Here is a 22,556-nt window from a genome sequence, read left to right as displayed (position 1 = left end):
CACTGAAGTCTCGCGCGAGCGCAATGATACCATTATAATTTTCCGGAAATAGAGAGTTCACATTTTGGAAAATGGCGGCGGAAAAATAATTATTTTTAGAAGTTGAAGTGATGACTTGCACCTGTTGAATTCTCGACCTTTCTGAAGAAAACCTAGAAATTATTGAATGTTCTAACACAACTAGATATGTAACAAAACCATGACAGAGGTAAAATAGATAGTTGTGGGGGGTTGAAAAGAATCTATCGAAAAGTAAACAACACCACAACACGGACAAATTAATTTTATTTTTAATCACAGTCAGTGACTGACATTTAACTTTTTAAGACTTGCCTACCTCAACAGCCAACACCCAAACTGTTTCCCAGTTTATTGTTGAACCATTCAACAGCTTGTATACTCCTGTACACGGTTTATCACCAGGTCTGGACATAAGGCACCTGTCACAGACTTTAATATGTAACAGGCATTGCCTGAGTAGAGCGAAGCCGAAGCTGATTATTGTCAAATATAAAACCTTCATAATTAATTTTCTCAAGTGATACAAAAAATGTTAAATAATTTAGTTTTTCCAAATTGATTTTCATTTAGATCTAAATTGTATACATTAATTTTGTTTTTTAAAAAAGAACAAAAAAGTGTGAGAATTATTTTCATTGACGTCAAAAATATGTGACGTCATTGATTAGACGCGTCATAGAAATAGTTCTATGAGGCGCATAATCTCGCTTGGGCGAGATTTGGTAAGTTGACATGCTCATTACCTGTTTTGCCCAGTGTATCCGGTTCCGATCTGAATTTTTTTTTAATCAACAGTCTGTGGGTGACAATTTCAGTTACGCTCCTGTGTTACCGGAAAAGAGCTTTGCTCAAGCACCGCGCTTCGCGCGATGCTGTAGAGCTTCGCTCTATATAAAGTACAAATTATCACACAGGACATTCCTGTAGTAGCCTAAGTAGGGAGGGGGGGGGATGTTGACATGCGCATTACCTGTTTTGCCCAGTGTATCCGGTTCCAGTCTGAATTTTTTTTTAATCAACAGTCTGTGGGTGACAATTTCAGTTACGCTCCTGTGTTACCGGAAAAGAGCTTTGCTCAAGCACCGCGCTTTGCGCGATGCTGTAGAGCTTCGCTCTATATAAAGTACAAATTATCACACAGGACATTCCTGTAGTAGCCTAAGTAGGGAGGGGGGGGGGGATGGCTGAATGGTTAGCGCGTGCACGTTGTATCATAAGGTGTGTCGTTGAGTCAACTGACATGGTTTTGATTCCCTGGTTGTATGTGATAAGGAGTAGGGTCACCTGTCTAACCTTGTGAGTTTTCTCTGGCCGAGTCGGGGTCCTCCAGTTTCCTCCCACTACTAAAGACCCCTACGAGCAAGTGATTTATTGAAATAAAATTGAACCATATGTTAGTTCATAAATGACCTAGTTTGTTTCGAGCGGATGTTAAACCCGATTTTATTCTTTCTGTAGTAGCGTGGATTCAGAATGTAAACACAACGGAAATGTTACTAAACTAAGGAACTTTTCAATGATGAGTGGTAATGTGACAGCTAATGAAAACATATCAAAAAGTGATCAGCTGCCGTAATTTGCACAGCATTCACCATTTCGGCTCAAAATAATCAATTACACACCAGTGTGGTTTGTCTTTCATTGTGGTTTGCGATGCACACACACTGGCTGCTGTAAATCTTCTGTTATTCTTCTTAACATCAATTTTTTTATCAATAAGCTCACTGACCTGGCAAAATTACCCCCTCCCCTCACATTGCACAAGGGGGGTTGGACGGCCGATTGGTTAGCGAGCGCCCAATGCATGATAAGGTCTGTCATTGAGTCAACTGGCATGGTTTTGACTCCCCAGTTGTAGGTGATAAGGAGTAGGGTTGCCTGTCCAACTTTGTGGGTTTTCTCCGGGTCCTCCGGTTTCCTCCCATTGGGTTTGTGTATCGAGTTGACGTTACAAATTTTTCATTGAATTTATTTTTAGGTGAAGACAGGTATTTTATCAGTTCAAAGTATATCTGGTAAACAGAAATCTCGACCAATCAGATTACAGCTTTCATCTGATCATCTAACATTACAGCAAGAGGAATGGGTGACTGCTGCACTACAAGAAGAGGATGAAGCTTTTCTTAACATGGTAAACATAAATACACAATTCAAATCAGGTTTGGGGGTTTGGGTGGCCAATCAGATGGTTTAAATTGTGTGCTTTAGATTATAAGGTCTGTCATCGACTCAAGTGGCGTGGTTTCGATTCCCCGCTTGTACGTAACAAGGTGTAGGGTTGCCTGTCCCACCAGCTGGGTTTTAATGAAATAAAATTGAACCATATGCTAGTCCCGAAATGACATAGTTTGTGTTGAGTGAATGTTAAACCTCATCTCTCTGTCTCTCTCTCTCTTAAGGCCAAGGGGGTCACTGAAATAGTAAGTCTGGCAAAAGAAAGGAAATTATTTCAGCCATCTGGAATATTCAGTAATTACATGTACCAGACACTAAAGTGTTAAACATAATCCAATCTGATTAAACTACAGATCGTCTTTTATACTTTCGATGGCCACCACTACATGAAGATCTGACTGGTTGTAGTGGAAGGTTACGTCGGGGATCATATGAGCGGCTTTTATCCCTATGACAAAAGACATTTGATTAACCAATCAGTGTTGATGTTTCTAATGAGAATCCCACAGTTCCGTGCACTGCCTACCAAGAACTCGCCGTAACAGACAGTTTCATTGGTTAATCCCTTACATCATTCAGAACATGTCAATGATAACAACTCTTCCGGATCCTAGTGTAGTAAAGACAAGTAAAACAAAATTTTGAACTATAAAAACTGAAACGAAATAGGATCTGTGTTTTAATCAGATAGGAAAAAATGTGTGTTGCGAAAACTTACATTGTAGCCATTGTAGCTCCTTGAAAATAAATACTCTTTTTCTCTTTCTCTCATATTATATGTCACAAATTCAAACAGTGTGTATTGTATATCAATAAGTTAGTATTTCCTTAATTGACAATAATAATATATCACAGTCACATCAAGGGGAGGTTAAACTCTCTCTCTCTCTCTCTCTCTCTCTCCTATTTGGAATAATAAAAATAGTGTGTAATGTATATGAATAAGTTAGGATATTCTCAGTTTATATTAACTGACAATTAGGATATATTTATTACAGGTACGAGATGTGACTATACATCGTATAGATGGAGCAGGACTTGGTTTATGTGTTAAAGGTGGATCAGAACATCATCTACCTGTTTTAATATCTCGTATTATAAAAGGACAGGCAGCTGATTTGACGGGTAAATTAGTTGTAGGAGACTCTATCTTGAAAGTAAGTTTATTGTTTCGTTTATCCGTTATTGAAGTCTGGCGCAAACTTTTTATAAAAATGCATTTTACACTTTCTATATACACAAGCAATTAAAGAAACATTATGGAAGATTAGATAAAGAGCTGGCATTTCTCACTATAATAGTTAAAAACTAGATAATGAAAAAGGAATTTGCTGAAAATTTCAGTCAAATTGATCCACTCTGAACCAAGAATTTAGTGATTGAATGTTGGGCCTATCCTCGATCATCATTACTAAAGTCGGTAGGATAAAAAACATAGTCTCAATTATCCATTTATTGATATAACCATGAATGAGCGTAGATTAGCAGATTGGATCCTATTCCAGTAAATATCGCAGGCTAGCGATGACATCGAGAGTTCATTATGGTTTGGATACGTTAATTAATGTCTAATTAATAATTTAGATAACATTTCAGGCCTAAAGAAAGACCGGCAATTGGCAGATTTACCTCTTGCATAATGTATGTTTAAATATGTTTATTACAGGTAAATGATGTTGATGTTGAGACAACTACACATGATAATGTTGTTCAGATGTTAAAAGATGCAGGGGAGACAATTAAACTAACTGTTAAACATTTTAAACCAGCCTCACATTTTCTTAACAAAGGTAACTTTACACTACAACTTGGGTATCATTTAGTTGTGTTGTATTTAATATTAAGTTTCAAACCATTGTTGGAAAACTGTTCAAATCTGTTGAGAATCATAGAAAACCATTTAGTTTCTACTGTTGTGTAGTTTAAAGGGTCTGTTTAGACAAAACAGATTAGTGAAATGAAGAAGCCTATTGAATGTAAGCAATTTCCGTCAATTACTTCTAGAGTTATGGCCCTTGTTTTTACTTTGTTGAACCTTGTGAACATTCGAACGACAAAAGTTATCATCCGATCTGTATGGAATTTATATGCATTATTTGAATTAGTGAAATGAAAAAGCCTGTCAAATTTCATCAATTTCTGTAGATTACTTCCAGTGTTATGGCCCTTATTTTAGTTTTTAGAGCCTTGTGAACCCTCAAACGCCGAAAATTATAATGTCATCTGTATGAAATTGTCTATTAAATGCCCCTAATTACCTACAAAAGAATAAATATGTGACAACCCTTGTCGACCGCTCGGACGATTTAGCTGCTGTGGGCGTATGTTTTGTTGCCTGGCAACCTATCTTACTTGTCTTTACTACACTAGGATCTGGAAAAGTTGTTATATAAGCCGCATTCTGGGTAATGTGAGGGATTAGCCAATGAAGCAGTCTGTTACGGCGAGTTCTTGGCATACTGAGCACAGAACTGTGGGTAAACCACTAGAAACGTCAATGCTGGTTGATTAATCAGTGTCTTGACATCATAGGGTCTAAAGCCGCTCGTATGACCTCTGACGTGACCTCCCATTACAACCGGTCATATCTTTATGTAGTGTTAGACATCGAAAGTATAAAAAAACAAAACGAAATATAGATTGCTAAATCCCCCAAAGGATATTCAGTAGCTTTAAATAGATATAAGCCTATTTCATGGTTAATGTGAAAAATACAAACTAATGTTTAATTGATAGATCTTGATGTGTTAATTTTATTTAGCTTTGTGTGTTAAAATTTGTATTATTTCATACAATTTGCAAGGTTTAAAATATTATGGTATTTATTAAAAGAATAACCTTTTTTGTTTGTTTTTACAGGGAATAATTTAAGAAAAGACTCAACCGAAGAGGTATTTACATATTTAGTCAGTGTTCAGAAATAAACTGAAATACATACCAAATTTACTATTTGCTAAAAATTTGAACTTGCACTTTGCAGTCATTTTAATTCGACCTATACGCTCGTATCATACAACATTTAAGCTAGGTTTTAGCTTTAGTCATGAAATGAAATGAAATGTGGTTTAACGTCCTATTGTTTTGCTCCAATTGAGCTAATGAAGACGGGCATACGCCATACAGTGGTGCTACTGTTCAGCTCCGAATGGGCTAATGAAGACGGTCATATGCCAGCCATACAGAGTGCTATGAGGGAAATCTTGCCTGGACCTACTCTTATATTGAATTCCAACTGTCAAAGGATCTTTTACATGCATGCCAATGTGTATATGGCACATCAGTTTTTTGTACCATCCGAACGACTAGACAGCTGTCGATGTCAGGGCTTTAATTACAGGGCATAATGATTTGTTTAACACTATATTATCTCATGTTTAACAGTGAATTATTTAATATGTTATGTTTTTTTTTTTTAGGAGAGACAGTTGCGTATACCCGGTTTACCTAGAATAGAGAAAACTTGGACTGATGTTGTCTGTGTACCATTATTATATGGTCGAGTTTCAAGATATTTTCCTGGTACAGATAAATTAAGGTAGGGCTATTCACTCTTAAAATACATCAAATAACTGTGAGGAACCATGGTGGCTCGATGAGTAAGGTACTAGCTCACTAATCGGCATACTCCCCGCAGTGTTTCGTTTGATTAGAACTAATTCCACTAACCACTGCTTTAATGGAAGCAAATTTCTGTTCCAAAGCAGACTATTCAATAGTCCGTTTAACAACCAATAGATAACTGCGTAACAATTTGATTACGCTTTAAACAATGCTCCAAATTGGACCAAATATGTTTACATAACGTTACGTCACGACTCACGATTTTGTTTTGCTAAATTAACCAGTGCATAACAGAATATTGCAGAAACAGTAATTGCGTGACAAACGAGGCTATCAACATGGATACAATATAAACAATACTGTATGTATTTTCACCGTTTTTAGTACCTTAAATCACTGTTCAAAGTTTTAGAGAAGACCCCTGATTAAACTAAGGGCTGCCATGTTGCTGTACTTGGGATAGATTTGATTGAATGGGAAGAATAGACACACTCCCTTAAAAGCTCAAGTATCAGAAGCTAATCCAGCAATGGGCGGAGAGGGATATCTCGGGCCATTGCTTCAGGAATATGACTAATCGGGAGATCCAGGGTTAAGTCATGGTGTTTGTAGAAAAAGTTCCATGAGATGCAATCTGACTAAAATTCAAATCTATGTTTCGTTTTGTTTTTTATACTTTCGATGGCCTACACTACATGAAGATCTGACCGGTTGTAGTGGAAGGTTGCATCAGAGGTCATACGAACGACTTTTGACCCTATGATGTCAGACATTTGATTTACCAATCAGCGTTGATGTTTCTAGTGAGAATCCCACAGTTCCGTGCACCGCCCGCCAAGAACTCGCCATAACAGACCGTTTCATTGGCCAATGCATACGCCATACAGTGTGCTATGAGGGAAATTTTCCACGGGCAGTGGCACTGTGACCTAGTCTTATATCAAATTCCAACTGCCAAGGGATCTTATATGTGCAAGCCAATGTATACACAGGACCTCGGTTTTTCGTCCCATTCGAACGATTAGACACCAGAAAATCATAATGAACTTTCTCGGCCAATGCAGGGATCGAACACGTGACCTCGAGACTAGCAAGGCAGCGTCTTATCCACTTAACCACCATGACAGTTGGAAATGCTGCTGTTTGGACAAAATTTCCCTCATAGAAAACTGTATGCCATATGCCCCTCTTCATCAGCCGAATTCGTGCAGAAATAATAGGACATTTTCAACATCAGTTATATCATTGTACTGTGTCCAACCTCATGGGTTTTCTCCGGGTCCTCCCACTGTTAAAGACCCCTACGCGCAAGCGAATTATTGAAATAAAAATTGAATCATGCGTTAGTCCTGAAATGACCTTCTTTGTGTCAAGTGAACAAACCCCATTTCTCTCTCTCTCTCTCTCTCTCTCTCTCTCTCTCTCTCTCATTGTACCTTGTTGTATAATAATGATAATAATCAATTTGTATAGTGCTCAGTGCTCCAGGGCGCCCTTTAGAGTCAAAATATATATAATATGAAACATTTATTCTAAAACATTAAAATGTCAACATGTTCATAGTTTAAAAAGTTCAGTTTTAAGATTCTTTTCTTTGCCTCAGGGGAGCAAGATATTTTATTCATAGAATATGAGAAATGTTAGCGTTATCCCAATTATTTAATTTTTAAGAGTTTTTAAACAGTTTAATTGTTTATTATAATTTAAAATTTTATAGTATGTAAATTGAATGACAGGTACACTGTAATCTTGTGTATTTAGCACTAATTTCTGTCACTTTCGTTTAATTTCAAATCTTTGTTTAAAAATTCGTAAAAATCAATTAAAATCACACAAAATTATCTAATTTGTACTTGTGTCCACTTTAAAATAAAGCTGACTGATTAATTTTGATAATGACTGTCCGATTTTCAAGTATTTAATTTCCACACCAATGTTCAAAAATTAATCATTACACATCAATAATCAATTGAGATACGTTTATTTTTTAACAGTGATTGAGAAATGAAATGCTTTTATATTGAACACTTATTATATTATCAAAATTGAATGGTCAGCTTTGAGCTTGACACAAGTACAAATTAGATGATTTTTGGTGATTTTAAACGGTTTTTATAAGCCCACATTCATTTTTGGTGATTTAAAGCGATTACTTAATGAGTTACTTAATCAGATTTTAGTGTATTATAAATGTTTCATTACTGACAATAGAAAAAATATGTGACAACTCTAGTTGACTGCCAGGACGATTTAGCTGCTGTGGGCATGTTTCGTTGCCTGGCAACCTACATATATCTTTAAAAGGTCCATACTGTATCTTATCTCTGGGATAGTGTATCATTGCAGCCCTACCCAAGTGAATTACTGAAATAAAATTGAACTATATGTTATTGTTAGTCACGATATGACCTAGTTTGTGTAGAGTGGTTGTTAAAACCCCACCTCTGATATTGAGCATAATACACCTGTATTCACCAGTCAATGAACAATGTATAATAGCCTCCAGCTGATGAATTACAACCCATCAATCATTGAGGTGTAACCAGTTTTTATACCAAATTTAGATCGAATGACAAAAAATCAGGCCGAAATAAAGTATATATAAGCAAGTTTCAACTACTTTTTGTATTAAAGGTCAAATGAAATGGGGGTTTAACGTCCTACTGTTCTGCTCTGAACTGGGCTAACGAGGACAGGCATAATGCCATACACAGGGCTGGGGCCATTACATTGCCAATGTAATTAATTACATTACCATTACTTTTTAAATGTAATCATTACAATTACTTTCTCATTTTTAGCTATGTAATTAATTACCATTACCCATTACATTGAAAGTAATTAATTACCATTACCAATTACTTTATGACTATTAAATAAAAAAAACATTTTTCATAGTAATTAAAAAGACAACCTTATTTTTCTGCCATGAAGTACCTACAAAATCAAACTCAAAATAATCCTTGATATTTGTTTATGAATTATTATTTCTAGCAACTATAACATCAAGGCAAATTTTGTAGTGACAGGCAGTGGTGACAAAAACTGACATGTTCACTGTATGACTTGAAAAATGAATCAAAACTATAGTTTTAAATTAACTGTATTTTCTTTTAAGTAATTTTTAAAAAATTTAATCAGTCCAAATAGTTTTTCTATAATATATTGTATAATAACTGGTAAATTATTCAGCATGACTCTAAAACAAAATATATTAGTTTTAAAAAAACATAAAATGATGAGATACTTGAAGGTCATTGTTTGGTTTGTCACTTGTTACCTTGAGATTAAGATTAAAGTGCAGTAAGACTATTTATTGTCTTTTAATCTAACTGACTGATTGATTGATTAATTGACTGAGTGATTGGCTGCAAATTAGTACTAATCTTTGATTATAATATACATCTTATCAGAAATCCACTTCTTAGGTTACATGTCTAAAAAAGGTTCCTACATAAAAAGTAATAAAAGAAAATGTTTAATGCCTTCTTATTTTTCTTATAATTTTTTAAAACTGATTTAAATCTTTTTTTTAGATTTATAATGAATTGGATTTGTGTCAGATACACTTATTTACTTCTTTGGTGCTATAAAATTTGAGGCTTGTCATATTGGAAATATTTATATATGCCATAAAATGTAATTGAAAAGTAATTGAAATGTAATTGACCATTACATGATTTTTGGAATGTAATTAATTACATGTTTTTGGAATGTAAATAATTACATTTCCATTACTTATTACTTTTGAAATCTTCCATTACCCATTACATGACCATTACTTAAAAAATGCAATAATTACATTCCATTACCATTACCCCAGCCCTGGCCATACAGTGTGCTATGAAGGAAATTTAGCCCGGACAGCGGCACTATGGCCTACTCTTATATTGAATTCCAACTGCTAAGGGATCTTTTATGTGCATGCCAATATTTACACAGGACCTCGGTTTTTCGTATCATCCGAAGGATTAGACAGCTGTCCTTGTCAGGCCCTCCGTCCTGCATCACTGACAAGGGGAAACCACGTCGGAAAATCGGGATGAACTTTCTCGGCCAATGCAGGGATCGAACAACCGGCCTCCAGGCTAGTGAGCCAGCGCCTTACCCACCTAGCCACCTCAAACCATCAATTATCATGTCTAGAAACACAGACATAAAATAACAGAAATAACTGATATTGTATTGTTCTACCAAATATAGCCCAAAACTGCAAATTGATATTAATTAATCCTCAAACCATCAATTATCATATGTTTAGAAAAAATAGATATGAAATGACAGAATTAATTGATATTATATTGTTTTTACCGAATTTAGCCCAAAACTGCAAATTGATATTAATTTAGCCTCAAACCATCAATTATCATATGTCTAGAAAAATAGACATGAAATGACAGAATTAATTGATATTATATTGTTTTTACCTAATTTAACCCAAAACCACAAATTGATATTAATTTGATTGATGGTGTGTGATTAAAGGACAATATTGGTGTCAGTCATTATCACATATGAGATAGAACTGGTTAAACACGTTCCAGATATTTTTTTAACACAAAGATCATTACTACGATAGATGTGTTATGAAGCTTTCAAGAAAGGGAAGTGACTAACTCAAAAGGAAAACATGAGTTATCCCTCTATATAACTGACTGAAGTGATGAGTGATAACAGATACATGGGAGAATTTCTGCTCACTAATTATTCCTTCGAAGACCAAAAGTTGTTATGTGAGGCCGTGAGAGGGTATCTGATAGTTTTAACTATTATAGTGAGAATTGCCAGGTCTTTATTTAATCTCCCATAATGTTCAGGGTGGATCAATTTGACTGAAATTTTCAGCCAATTCCCTTTACATTATCTAGTTTTTATACGCCCACATTGAAATGTGGTCGTATATTGTCGTCGCCCCCGTCCGTCCGGCGTCCTCAATTGCTTGTGGACGCTCTAGAGGCTAAAGTTAATATCCCATTGACTTTAAATTTATATACAGTGTTTAAGGCCATGAAACGAAGAATCCTATTGATTTTCAGCGATTTGCGATAATTACTGCCAGAGTTATGGCCCTTGATCACTTCAAAAAATCTTGTGGACGCTCTAGAGGCTAAAGTTAATATCCGATTGACTTTAAATTTATACACAGTGTTTAAGGTCATGAGACGAAGACGCCTATTGATTTTCAGCGATTTCCGATACTTACTGCCAGAGTTATGGCCCTTGATCACTTCAAAAAATCTTGTGGACGCTCTAAAGGCCAAAGTTAATATCCGATTGACTTTAAATTTATACACACTGTTTAAGGTCATGAGACGAAGAATCCTATTGATTTTCAGCAATTTCCGATAATTATTGCCAGAGTTATGGCCCTTGATCACTTCAAAAAATCTTGTGGACTCTCTGCCAGAGTTGACTTCAGATTAAGAGCTTGAGACGAACAAGAATATTGATTTGCAATGAATTTTTATGACTTGAACAGCTAAATCAAAGATATTAAAAGTTTTGTATACTAAACGTTAGCATGGGGCAGAACTTTATAAAAACCAAACAAATTCTAATGATTTTCTGATAATTACTTCATGAGTTGTTACTCTTAATCAGATTTTAGTGTATTATAAATGTTTCATTACTGAAAGAAGTAAAAATATGCGACAACACTTGTTGACTGCCCGGACGATTTAGCTGCTGTGGGCGTATGTTTCGTTGCCTGGCAACCTATCTTTAACTATTATAGTGAGAACTGCCAGCTCTTTATCTAATCTCCCATCATCAAGTTAAAATAATAAGATTGATTAAATTCTTGAATGTATTATATGTTTACCAAATTTAGCCCCAAACCACAAATTGATATTGATTTGAATAATATGATGTGTGAATAAAATATTGCATACCGAGGCCAAAGGCATGTAAATGTATTGTAATAAAATTGAATGTTGGTTTAAAGTCAAACAATGTTATAATAATAAAATTGATTGGGTGTCTTATTTTTTTGTTACAAAATTTGCCCCAAACCACAAATTGATATTTGAAAAATGATCTGTAAAAATAAAAAAAATAAAAAGCAAGGCCAAAGACATTTAAAGTTGCAATTTCATATTTTTACGTTATATTTTTAAAATTTATTAAAATAAAGCCTTAAAATAGATGGTATCTATAAACAGTCCTACCTTGTTAAAGAATAATCCTATTAATCCTATAATTCACTATTGCCAGTTGAGAAATTGGCAAAAATATCATTTTCCTCTTCAAATTCAAACGTTTGAAGATCGTTACTCCATAGTGGAGAATAGAAAACAAGGGAGGTCATTGGGAGGTAATTGTGTTATTATTTCCGGTGTAAATGAGTTTTAAGTGTGAGAATGACACCTATGATCGTATAATAGTGAGTTGACAACCTATTGAGCAAAAGACATAGAAATAATTATGTTTTGACTTTCTTAGAAAATATGAAATTGTAACTTTAATATTATAAAACAAAATTTTGTATGATTTATTTGCAGAAGTAATAGTTTTGAGGTATTTGGCGTTGATGGATCGAGTTCTGGTCCAGTTTATTGTGAAGATAATCGTATGATGGCTGAATGGATTCAATCTGTTACGTCTAACATCAACAGTCTTCTCTCACAGATGGTAAATATATGTGACCCGCTCCCACAAAACCAGGCGCTTGTCGTGCAACTTCATTTTGTACTACGGGCACAAAAGCATAAACTGTACCGGTATACCTTCTTGTTGCTGTGAATGAGCCAAACTCAACTCCAGATGATACTACAAATTTAAAAAGAATTGCATTTTTGGAAAGAGTAGGTTGGGGACTATTCAAATATGCTGCCAGCTCTATTTTTATAAAAATGACCAAGAGCCTGGTTTTGTAGGAGCAACTCACATATTATCTTTACAGAAATTTAAAGTTTACACTCCTCTATTTAGGACGGGGGTTTGGTTTGTTTAATACATTCTCGTTAGATCATAAGCTCTGTCATTGAGGCAACTGGCGTGGTTTCGAATCCACACTTGTACGTGACAAGGAGTAGGGTCGCCTTTCCAACTTCATGGGTTTTCTCTGGGTCCTCCAGTGCCCTCCTACTGCTAAAGACCCCTACGCACAAGTGAATTATTGAAATAAAATTGAACCATATGTTAGTCCTAGTTTGTGTTGAGTGGATGTTAAATCTCTCTCTCTTTCTCTCCCTCTCTCCTTCCCTCCACCCACCTTCCCACACCCCTTTAAGATGTTATTGTGAAAAGTGAATATTTGTAATAAATTAGTAGTAAATTATAATTTTTTTTGGTCTACTTTGGTGTTGATATCAAAAACGTGAGACGTCAGTATCAGTCATGAATTAGATGTTATTATTAGTTATAAATTAAATATTCATTATCCCCGAGACATGGATTTATCATTTTAACGAGAGAATTTATTTATGAACAGCAGTCTACATATATTAACAGTCTGTATTTTTACAACTTTAAACATATATTATACAGGGGGTAAATCTGCCTATTGCAGGTCTTTCTTTAGGCCTGAAATTTTATATAAACTATTAATTAGACATGTATTAACTTGAAAAGACCATAATCAACTCTCGATGCCATCTTATGTGTCTGATTTTCATTGGATTTGAATCTGATCTGTTGTTAACACCCGTTGATGATTAAATGCAAAAATGGATAGTCAGGACTTAGCTAATCCTCGTGACAACACTAACAATGACAATTGAGGCTACAAATATTTTAAAATAAGTAATTTCAGCATATTCCCTTTACATTATCTATTATTTAACTATTATTGCGAGAACTGTCAGCACTTTACCTAATATTTATTATAGATACAGATGACTAACAGATTACTGGTACCTGAAGAACAGGTTAGTTGGGTTTTTGTTTCTTCTCGATTTTTACATCGTTAAAGAAATGAAATGAAATGGAGTTAAACAACCTACTTTTCTGCAACGATTGGGCTAATAAAGACAGATGGATACATCATACAGTCTGCTATGAGGGAAATTGTGCTCCGACAGTGGCGCTACAGCCTACTTTTATTTCAAATTCCAGCTGTCTAGTCTTTCGGATGAGACGAAAAACCAATGTCCCATGTATACATTGGAATGCACGTAAAACATCCCTTGGCAGTTGGAATTCGATATAAGAGTAGGCGATAGTGCCGCTGCCCGGGCAAAATTTCCCTCATCGCACACTGTATGGCGTATGACTGTCTTCATTAGCCCAGTATAGGAGCAGAACAGTAGGACGTTAAACCCCATTTCATTTCCAGCTGTTAAGGGTTCTTTTATGTGGACGCCAATGTGTACACAGGACCTCAGTTTTTCGTACCATCTGAACGACTAGACAGCTGACCTAATCAGGCCCTCTGTCCTGCACCACTGATAAGGGCGAAACCACATTGGAAAATTCCAATGTACACAGGGCCTTGTTTTTTCATCCCATCCGAACTTTCCTCCTTTCCTGCCCCTCCATCCTTCACACACGACAAAGGGAACTTTTTTAACAACACCAGGATGGAACCCCAGACCTTCTGGTTAGTGAGTCAGCGCCTTATTCACTGAGCCACAAAAGAAAATGAACAAAATAAAAGCGTGCTAAAAATAAGTTTAGATTGAATTCAGGCAGCATTCCAATACACCATGTCTGTGGTCATGTAGTTTTGTATATATATCCAGTATGGTCATGTCGGTTTATCATCAAATATTGTCATGTAGTATTGTCATGTAGATCTTTCCCCAGTATTGGCATGTCAGTATTGGCATACTGTTATGACGGTGTCGCCAGTGTTGTTATGTGGTCTGTCACAATTACTGTCATGTTGGTGCATGACCAATATTGTCATGTTGGTCCATGACCAATATTGTCATGTCGGTCCATCACCAATATTGTCATGTTGGTCCATCACCAATATTGACATGTTGGTCCATCACCAATATTGTCATGTCAGTCCATCACCAGTATTCTCTTGTAGGTCCATCACCAGTATTCTCTTGTTGGTCCATCACCAGTATTGCCACGTCAGTCCATCACCAGTACTGTCATTTCGATCTGTCACCATTACTGTCATGTTCGTCTGTCACCATTACATGTACTGTCATCAATATGTCTGTCAATACTGTCATGTCAGTCATTCATGACACTATGATAATGTTGGTGTGTCACTCAGTACTTTAAATACCTTTATATCATTTCTTATTTTTCAGATATTTCTAATGATGTGGGCATCAGAAAAAATGTCAGCTGATCGTCACTGTCAGGCGTGGAAACCCAAATTTCTATCCTTAAAATCTGCTGATGTTTTATTGTTTGATGTACCTCCTGTAAGTATTGAAGTAACAGTATATGATTTTCATTTTTTCGGAGAGGGGGAGGGGAGAGGGAGGGTGAGAGTTGATTATGGCCTGGATCAGTTAATTAACTGGGGAGAGGGGAAGGGAGGGGAGGGGGAGAGTTGATTACGGCCTGGATCAGTTAATTAACTGGGGAGAGGGGAGGGGAGGGGGAAGGGGGAGAGTTGATTATGGCCTGGATCAGTTAATTAATGTCTAATTATTTAGATAACAATTCAGACCTAAAGAAAGACCTGCAATAGGCAGAATTAGCTCTTATGTAATGCATGTTTAATAGTATAATAAAACTATATTAGAAGTCATGGGAGCCACGATGGCTCAGTGAGTGAGACACTGACTGGAGGTTGAGGGTTTGCTCCCGGTGTTGGCCGAGAAAGTTTGTGATTTTCAGGCATGATTCCCCCTTGTCAGTGGTGCAGGATGAAGGGCCTGACAAGGACAGCTGTCTAGTCGTTTGGATGGGATGTAAAACCAAGGTCCCATGTACACATCGATGTGCACGTAAAGATCCCTTGACAGTTGGAATTCGATATAATAGTAGGCCACAGCACTGCTGTCTGGCCACAATTTCCCTCGTACCACACTGTATGGCGTATGCCAGTTTTCATCAGCCAAGTCGGAGCAGAACAGTAGGACGTTAAACCCCATTTCATTTCATTTTCAATTTCCAAAAGCAAAGATATATGAGTTATTTGTGTATATTTTATAGATGCATGCAAGAGATTGGGTTACTTGTGAGATGAAATATAAAGTTTATGAATGTATGTTTAAGTTTTTAGAGGTAAGTTTCAATTCTTCATATATATATAAAAATCAGGCCCTGGTTTCACAAAGCATTCTCAGATTTAAGTTAAGAATTTGCTCAACTTCCAATCACTCTTTGAACATGAAATGCAGAATTTACAGCCAACATTGTAGTGCCAATATTATGAGCGTTTCCGACTGTGAACTTCACTTGTTTTTGGCCAGATGTTGGTATGACTTGTATATGTGGTTTATAGCCTAAATGTAAATGTTGTTTATATTGTATATGTTGTTTATATTGTAAATGTCGTTTATATTGCAAATGCTGTTTATATTGCAAATGCTGTTTATAGTGTAAATGTTGTTTATAAATGTTTAATCTGATTAAAATACAGATCTATATTTCGTTTAGTTTTTATACGCCCACATTGAAATGTGGACGTATATTGCCGTCGCCCCCGTCCGTCCGTTTGTCGGTCAGTCCTTGGGTCCGTCCGTCCGTCCATCGTCCACAATTTCTTGTGAACGCTCTAACGCCAAAAGTTATCATCCAATTGTTTTAAAATTGATGTATGTTGTTTACATTAGTGAAACGAAGAAGCCTATTGAATTTCAATAATTTCTGTTTATTACGTCTAGAGTTATGGCCCTTGTTTCACTTTATTGAACCTAAAGTCAAAAGTTATCATCCGATCTTTCTGATATTTATATGCATTATTTAGATTATAGAAACGAAGAAGCCTATTGAATTTCAGCAATTTCTGTTTATTATGTCTAGAGTTATGGCCCTTGTTTCACTTTATTGGTCCTTGTGATCGCTCTAACGTCAAAAGTTATCATCCAATCTTTCTGATATTTATATGCATTATTAATATTATTGAAACGAAGAAGCCTATTGAATTTCAGCAATTTCCATTTATTATGTCTAGAGTTATGGCCCTTGTTTCACTTTATTGGTCCTTGTGAACGCTCTAACGTCAAAAGTTATCATTCGATCTTTCTGAAAATTATATGCATTATTTAAATTAGTGAGACGAAGAAGCCTATTGAATTTCAGCAATTTCCGTTTATTACGTCTAGAGTTATGGCCCTTGTTTCACTTTATTGATCCTTGTGAATGCTATAACACCAAAAGTTACCACCCGATCTTTGAAATTTATAGGCATGATTTAAATTAGTGAAACGAAAAAGCCTATAGTATTTCAGCAATTTACAATAATTACTTCTTGAGTTATTGCCCTTGTTTCACTTTGTTATATCTTGTGAACACTCTAATGACAACAGTTATCATCCGATATGTATGAAATTTATATGCATCATTTAAATTAGTGAAACAAAAAAGCCTATAGTATTTCAGCAATTTACAATAATTACTTCTAGAGTTATTGCCCTTGTTTCACTTTGTTGAATCTTGTGAACACTCTATTGACAACAGTTATCATCCGATATGTATGAAATTTATATGCATCATTTAAATTTGTGAAACAGGTCTATTGAATTTCAGCAATTTCCGTCAATAATTTCTAGAGTTAGGGCGATTGTGAACGTTGCAATGACAAAAGTGACCTGTATGAAATTTATATGCATTATTTAAATTAGTAAAATGAAAAAGCCTGTCAAATTTCAACAATTTCTGTAGATTACTTCCAGAGTTGAGACCCTTGTTTCAGTTTGTAGAACCTTGTAAACCCTCAAACGACAAAATTTTATAATCTCATCTGTATGAAACTGTCTTGTAAAGGCCCCAAATTACCTACAAAGGAATAAATATGCGACAACCCTTGTCGACCGCTAGGACGATTTAGCTCCTGTGGGCGTATGTTTTGTTGCCTGGCAACCTATCTTTTATACTTTCGATGACCTTCACTACATGAAGATCTGACAAGTTGAGCTCGAAGGTCGTGTCAGGGGTCGTACAAGCGACTTTTGACCCTATGACATCAGACATTGATTAATCAATCAGCGTTGGCATTTCTAGTGGTTTACCCACAATTCCGTGCATGGCACATCAAGAAAATCGCTGTAACAGACCGTTTCATTGGCCAATCCCTCACCTCAACCAAAACGCCAGTAATATAACAACTCTCCCAGATCCTAGTGTAGTAACGGCAAAACGAAATTTTGAACTACTAAAAACAAAACAAAATAGGATCTGTGTTTTAATCAGATTGATAAATGTTTTGTAAATTTTGTTTGTAAATTTTTTATATATTGTAAATGTTGTTTAAAGAGTAAATGGTGTTTATAGCGTAAATGGTGTTTATATTGTAAATGTTGTTTATAGCGTAAAAGTTGTTTATAAATGTTGTTTATATTATAAATGTTGTTAATATTATAAATGTTGTTTATATTATAAATGTTGTTTATATTATAAATGTTGTTTATATTATAGGATAGTGAATTACCTGATGATCGTCAGTATTGTTGTAGAATACAAACAGGTTGTGGTGATGATATTATACTTAGTACAGAATGTAGATCAGAATTATTACAACTAGAAAAAGCCTGGCATAGAACTAATACACTAGCTGTTAAACGTCTTGTTGTAAGTAAATAAGGGGGGGTTGATGGCCAAATGGTTAGCACGTGCACGCGTAACATAAGGTCTGTCATTGAGTAAACTGGTGTTGTTGTACGTGACAAGGAGTAGGGTTGCCTGTCCAACCTCGTGGGTTTTCTCCGGGTCCTCCGGTTTCCTCCCACTTTTAAAGATGTGCAAGCGATTTATTGAAATAAAATTGAACCTTTTCAGTCCCGAAATGACCTTGTTTGTGTCAAGTGGATATTAAGCCCCATTTAGGTAAGGTTAGATAAAGAGCTGACAGTTCTCGTTATAATAGTTAAGAAATAGATAATGAAAAGAGAATATATTCAAAATTTCAGTCAAATTACTTCACTCTGAGCCAAGCTGTCGGCAATACAATTATAGGCTGAAGTCTCAATTATCCATTTTTACGGTAACCGCATCCAATACAAAGCCTATTTAGATGATTTTTGATGATTTTAAATGATTTTCTTTACGAATTTCAAACAAAGTTTTGATATTGAATGAATGTTAAAAGAAATTAATTCTAAATTTACCTGATTAAATGATACCCAGTTTACAGTGTGAGTAGGACAATGTGGGAGGAGTTTCACATATTTGACAAGCCGAACATGTGGAAAAGGTTGTCAATCAGTAATGGAATCCTAAGACAAGGATATGATTTGTTAGAAAATGAAGATGCCGAATGGTTAGCACGTGCGCGCTGTATCATAAGGTCTGTCATTTGGCATGGTTTCAATTCATCAGTTGTACGTGACAAGGAGTAGGGTCACCTGTCCAACCTTATGGGTTTCCTCCCACTGCTAAAGACCCCTAGGCGCAAGTGAAGTATTGAAATAAAATTGAACCATATGTTAGTCCCGAAATGACCTAGTTTGTGTCGATGGATGTTAAACTCTCTCTCTCTCTCTCTCTTAACTTATATATTGCATAGTGTTTGTCTCCTCTCTCTCTCTCTCTCTCTCTCTCTCTCTCTCTCTCTCTCTATTAACTTATATATTGCATAGTGTTTGTCTCCCCTCTCTCTCTCTCTCTCTCTCTCTCTCTCTCTCTTATAAAATGCTTTATATTTACAGAGTAAAACATTTGGTTGTACATGGCGTGGTGCTTTATCTGGTCTCACCATAGATTTAAATTATGGCTTTTCTCTTTATGATCATCAGACAAAGGTAAAATATTGCTGTTAAAATTGGGGTTGGGTGCAGTGATGGGATTTCGTCTGTATATTCCGGACGTGTCCAAAGCTATTTTCCAAACGTCCTAAATTGTCCGACCAGGAATATGCCCAATCGGACATCAAGACATGGTGAATAATATTCAAAATTGTAAAATTAATATAGTGTACTGAGTGTATAACTACCACTCAACCGAATTATCGTTGATAATAGACTGGATTGATTAGGTAATTAAGTGATCAACATATTTACTGTGTTATACCGTCTTAAACACCTACGTTGTTTAACTACTTAATCTGCCTTGAATTATTTACTTAATCCTTTGTCGGACAATTCATCAATCCAAGTCATTGCTTCTCCTTTGTCGAACTATGTATCAATCCAAATTAAGAGTGGTTATAAACTTAATCTACGTGGTTAACTATCTGAGTCCATAATATATGTGTTTATTTTTTTAGAGTTTCATGTGGACGTACAAATTTTCTCAACTAAAATCTTCATCAGATGATGGTAATAAAAAACTGGTTTTAACTTTTAATAGCGAAACCTGTAAAGAAACTGAAACCAGGGTAAGAGTTCATTTTTTATATTTCTACAAGTTGCACTCAGGCCCGAGGTCACAAAGCATTCTCAGACTTTAGTTAGGAATTTACTGAAAATTGTTAGATTTATTTTAACTGAAATATAGCCCTTTATAAAACTTTTGTTGTTTTAATGTATCAAATACATCAATAAGAAACTATGTGAAAAATTTTGTGTTTGTGGATCAAAGATATTTCTCATAAAGAGTGATTGAAAGTTGAGTAAATTCTTTAAAAAATCAGATCGATGTGATTAAGTTGAAAGGACAAGAAATGATAATCATATTCTGTAGATATATAATTGTATGTAGCATGTGCATTATTTAACAGAAATGGTGAAATGGGGTTAAATGTCCTATTTTTTCACACCAACTGGGCTATTGAAGACGGGCATGAACCATGCAGTGTTCCACACAGTATGTTATACCCAATCTGCGGTGCTACAGTCAAGGGTTATTTAAAGTGCATGACATTCGCACTTGGGACCTCGTTTCTTTGTCCCATCTGAACAACTAGACTGGAAAACCCAGAGGAACTTTCTCAGCCAACACTGAAATGGAACCCAAGGATGTTTCCCTGGCAACACTACGATGCAAAATAATAAATGAGCTAGCATCATGCTCCCAAAGCTAAAGTGGCTCCTGAATGAAATGATATGTAACAGGATTATCATAAAATGAATGATTATTTATATTACAGGAAATCGAATGTACAGATCTACGAACCATGATGTATTGTATTCATGCCTTCCTTTCAGCTAAACTAGCTTCCATTGATCCTACTCTCTTAGCTAACTTCTGATTGGATAATATGTTGTGTCAAAGTGAGTCAAATCATCAGTATTACATATAGTCATTGGTTGGTATATGTCCAATCAAAAGTGTACATCTAAGTCTGCGTTTCTCATTTACCCTAAAGCTGCTGATCTTACGAACTACAATATTGCACAAATGGAGTCACTAACATAAATATCGGTCCAAGATGGTTCAATCTGATTAAAATACAGATCTATATTTCGTTTCGTTTTTTTTATACTTTTGATGGCCTACACTACATGAAGATCTGACCAGTTGTACTGGGAGGTCGTGTCAGGGGTCATATGAGCGGTTTTTGACCCTATGATGTCAGACATTGATTAATCAATCAGCGTTAACGTTTCTAGGGGTTTACCCACAGTTCTGTGCAGAACTTGCCGTAACAGACCGTTTCCTTGGCTAATTCCTCACATCAACTAGAGAACACCTGTTATATAACAACTCTTCCAGAAATAGGATCTGTGTTTTAATCAGATTGAAAATGGTTCAGAGGCAGAGAAAATTGTCAAAAAACGCACACAGGTGACAAGGGAAATTTTTATTGAATGTCAGCTTCATCTGGCCTATAATACATTAAAAAGATACGTTTTATAAATCCGAAAAAATGTTAATAGTGTATAAAATATAATTGAATATAAGAATTTCTATTTGTAAAACTTAGTAGAATTAGACCAAAAAATAGTTTGATCCCAGAAAATATTGTCAGCCCTTACAACCTAAATACAAATGGTCATTTAAAGTGTATTTCTGCATGTAAATTATTATAAATGATATGGATTAATATAAACATTAATATAAATATTGATTAATATAAATATTAATTAATATAAATATTGATTAATATAAATAGCGATTAATATAAATATTGATTAACATAAAAATTGATTAACATAAATATTGATTAATATAAATATTAATTAACATAAATATTGATTAATATATAAATATTGATTAATATAAATATTAATTAATATAAATGTTAATTAATATAAACGTTAATTAATATAAATATTGATTGATATAAATATTGATTAATATAAATATTGATTAAAAAAAATATTGATTAATATAACTATTGATTAATATATAAATATTGATTAATATAAATATTGATTAATATAAATATTGATATCATAAATATATTGAGCTTTAATTATTGTGTTGATCTCCATAGAAACAATTATATACATTATAATCTGGTTGTGGTTGGGTGTGACCATCAAATATGCAAATAAACAATAAGAATTTTGAGTACCATATTTTTATCAATTATTTAAGTACGCTTTGTGACTATTTACATATTTATTCAATTTGATTTTTGTATAAAAATTGCTATTTCCTTGTGGATAACTTTGATAAAAAATATGAGACCGAACCATTATTTATATATAGAATCTCACTAGGTCTCAAATCTTGTTTGTAATATATTATATTGTATCTGTGAGATTATCTGTTTGGTTAATGTAATTGTTGATATCAGGGTTCTTAATCCATTTTTAAAGGAACCGGCCAGAATTGGGTCAAAAGAGGTAGCATTAGGAAATAGGGTAACTAAGCTCCCATTCCCTTTAATATAATCAGAC

The 22,556-nt window shown here is 34.9% G+C and overlaps 1 protein-coding gene across 1 annotated transcript; it reads left to right on the top strand.

Moving 5' to 3' along the window:
* Positions 1 to 74: 74 nt before the first annotated feature.
* LOC126809617 (gamma-1-syntrophin) lies at positions 75 to 21,740 on the top strand. Its single transcript, XM_050534287.1, has 14 exons — positions 75 to 208; positions 2,000 to 2,152; positions 3,195 to 3,353; positions 3,863 to 3,986; positions 5,056 to 5,087; positions 5,613 to 5,731; positions 12,258 to 12,387; positions 13,587 to 13,625; positions 14,967 to 15,083; positions 15,823 to 15,894; positions 18,250 to 18,402; positions 19,479 to 19,571; positions 20,036 to 20,146; positions 20,858 to 21,740. The coding sequence occupies exons 1-14, from the start codon at positions 200 to 202 to the stop codon at positions 20,957 to 20,959; spliced, it is 1,413 nt and encodes a 470-aa protein (XP_050390244.1). The 5' UTR covers positions 75 to 199; the 3' UTR covers positions 20,960 to 21,740.
* The last annotated feature ends 816 nt before the right edge of the window (positions 21,741 to 22,556 follow it).

This window comes from Patella vulgata, chromosome 1 (genome assembly GCF_932274485.2).
Source record: "Patella vulgata chromosome 1, xgPatVulg1.2, whole genome shotgun sequence".
Lineage (NCBI taxonomy): Eukaryota > Metazoa > Mollusca > Gastropoda > Patellidae > Patella > Patella vulgata.
Note: the sequence above shows the minus strand (reverse complement) of the source record. Positions and strands in the feature narration are given on the sequence as shown.